The sequence below is a fragment of the Austrofundulus limnaeus genome, unplaced genomic scaffold (genome assembly GCF_001266775.1).
Source record: "Austrofundulus limnaeus strain Quisiro unplaced genomic scaffold, Austrofundulus_limnaeus-1.0 Scaffold282, whole genome shotgun sequence".
Taxonomy (NCBI): domain Eukaryota; kingdom Metazoa; phylum Chordata; class Actinopteri; order Cyprinodontiformes; family Rivulidae; genus Austrofundulus; species Austrofundulus limnaeus.
The window spans coordinates 364,153-365,521 of record NW_013952684.1 but is presented as its reverse complement, the minus strand read 5'-3'; the positions used below and the strand labels follow the sequence as shown (position 1 = coordinate 365,521).

The 1,369-nt window shown below is 41.4% G+C and overlaps 1 protein-coding gene across 1 annotated transcript in view; it reads left to right on the top strand.

Annotated features, from left to right (window-relative positions):
* Nucleotides 1–1,369, top strand: part of LOC106526575 (neurofibromin) — a 145,701-nt gene that overhangs the window by 95,534 nt on the left and 48,798 nt on the right. Inside the window, exon 33 of the mRNA XM_014021210.1 lies at nucleotides 1,067–1,213. Within this exon, the coding sequence (XP_013876664.1) occupies nucleotides 1,067–1,213 (147 nt within the window). The remainder of the gene's footprint in view (nucleotides 1–1,066; nucleotides 1,214–1,369) is intronic.

Here is a 1,369-nt window from a genome sequence, read left to right as displayed (position 1 = left end):
ACTGCAGGAGATTGTCTTGACCATGTCTACATGCCTAAATGCACTGAGTTGCCGCCATTTGATTGGCTGATTAGAAATTAAGTGTTAACGAGCAGTTGGACAGGTGTACCTAATAAAGTGGCTGGTGAGTGTATGCTGACCACACATTAGAGCTGGGCGATATGACCCAAATTTTATATCACGGTATTTTCATCAATTGCACCGGTTTCATGGTATTTGACGGTATTATTTTCCTCACAGCTCAGCTGATAATAAAATGTACAAACTTTACTTATTAACTTTTTTCTTTTACTGCACCTCTGTATCACTGTTTCCCTCCTCTTGTATGTCTTTTCATCTTTGACTAGTTGTAAACAGTAATCATGAATTTAGGTCCGATCGTGAAGGGTTAAGAAAAAATCATCTGGTCTATCATTGTGTGTTAATAAAACTTAAAATGATGACTCACTTTGTACACCAGTCAACTTTGCTACATTACAAATCTACTTCCTCCCCGGGCTTTTCACAATAGAAGCACGCTAGTGTCTCCATGCAATAACGTCTCCATTTTAACGTAACGCATTAAATCTAACCGTGCACAACACTGAAGAGTTGTTTACTATTCAGCAATGGTGAAAACGGGATGGTTTTTTTTTTACGTCAGACCATATAAGCGGCTGAAACTCACCACCCCGCCGCCAGTTGTTCCAACAATAACATTAGCATGCTAATGCGCTTAGCGGTGCTGCAAGGGAACATGTCCCCAGGTAAACAGATCACTGGCGGCCGCGACGAAACGTTCCGCACGTGTTCAGGCTATTTACACCGGTATTCAGAAAAGTCATTTCATAACAAAAATAAAAACCGGTTATTGGTACAAAACGGTATACCGCCCAGCACTGCCACACATAATGGTAATATTTGATGAAGAGAAGTTTATGTGACCTCCAGTAAATCTTGTGAAATAGGTCAAGTTGTTCAGCTGCCTCATGCCTCTGTCCTTTCTGTCCGTGTAGTTTGGTTCTGTTAGTCCTGGAGAACTTCAGAACTAACTTACCCGCATCATGTTCTCTGCCCTCTGCTACAGGTTTTTCTTGGACATAGCGTCCGACTCTCCACCCAGTGACTCGGTCAACCACAGCTTGTCCTTCATCAGTGATGGGAATGTGTTGGCCCTCCACCGCCTGCTGTGGAACAACCAGGAACGGATCGGACAGTACCTGTCCAGTAACAGGTCAGGATGACACTTTTCTTTACTGCACATCTCTGACAAATAGGGCTGCAACTAACGATTATTTTAATAATGGATTAATCTGTTGATTATTTTTTCTATTAATCGATTAATCGGCCAAATCATTAAAATGCTTAATTACATGAATATGAGTAGATA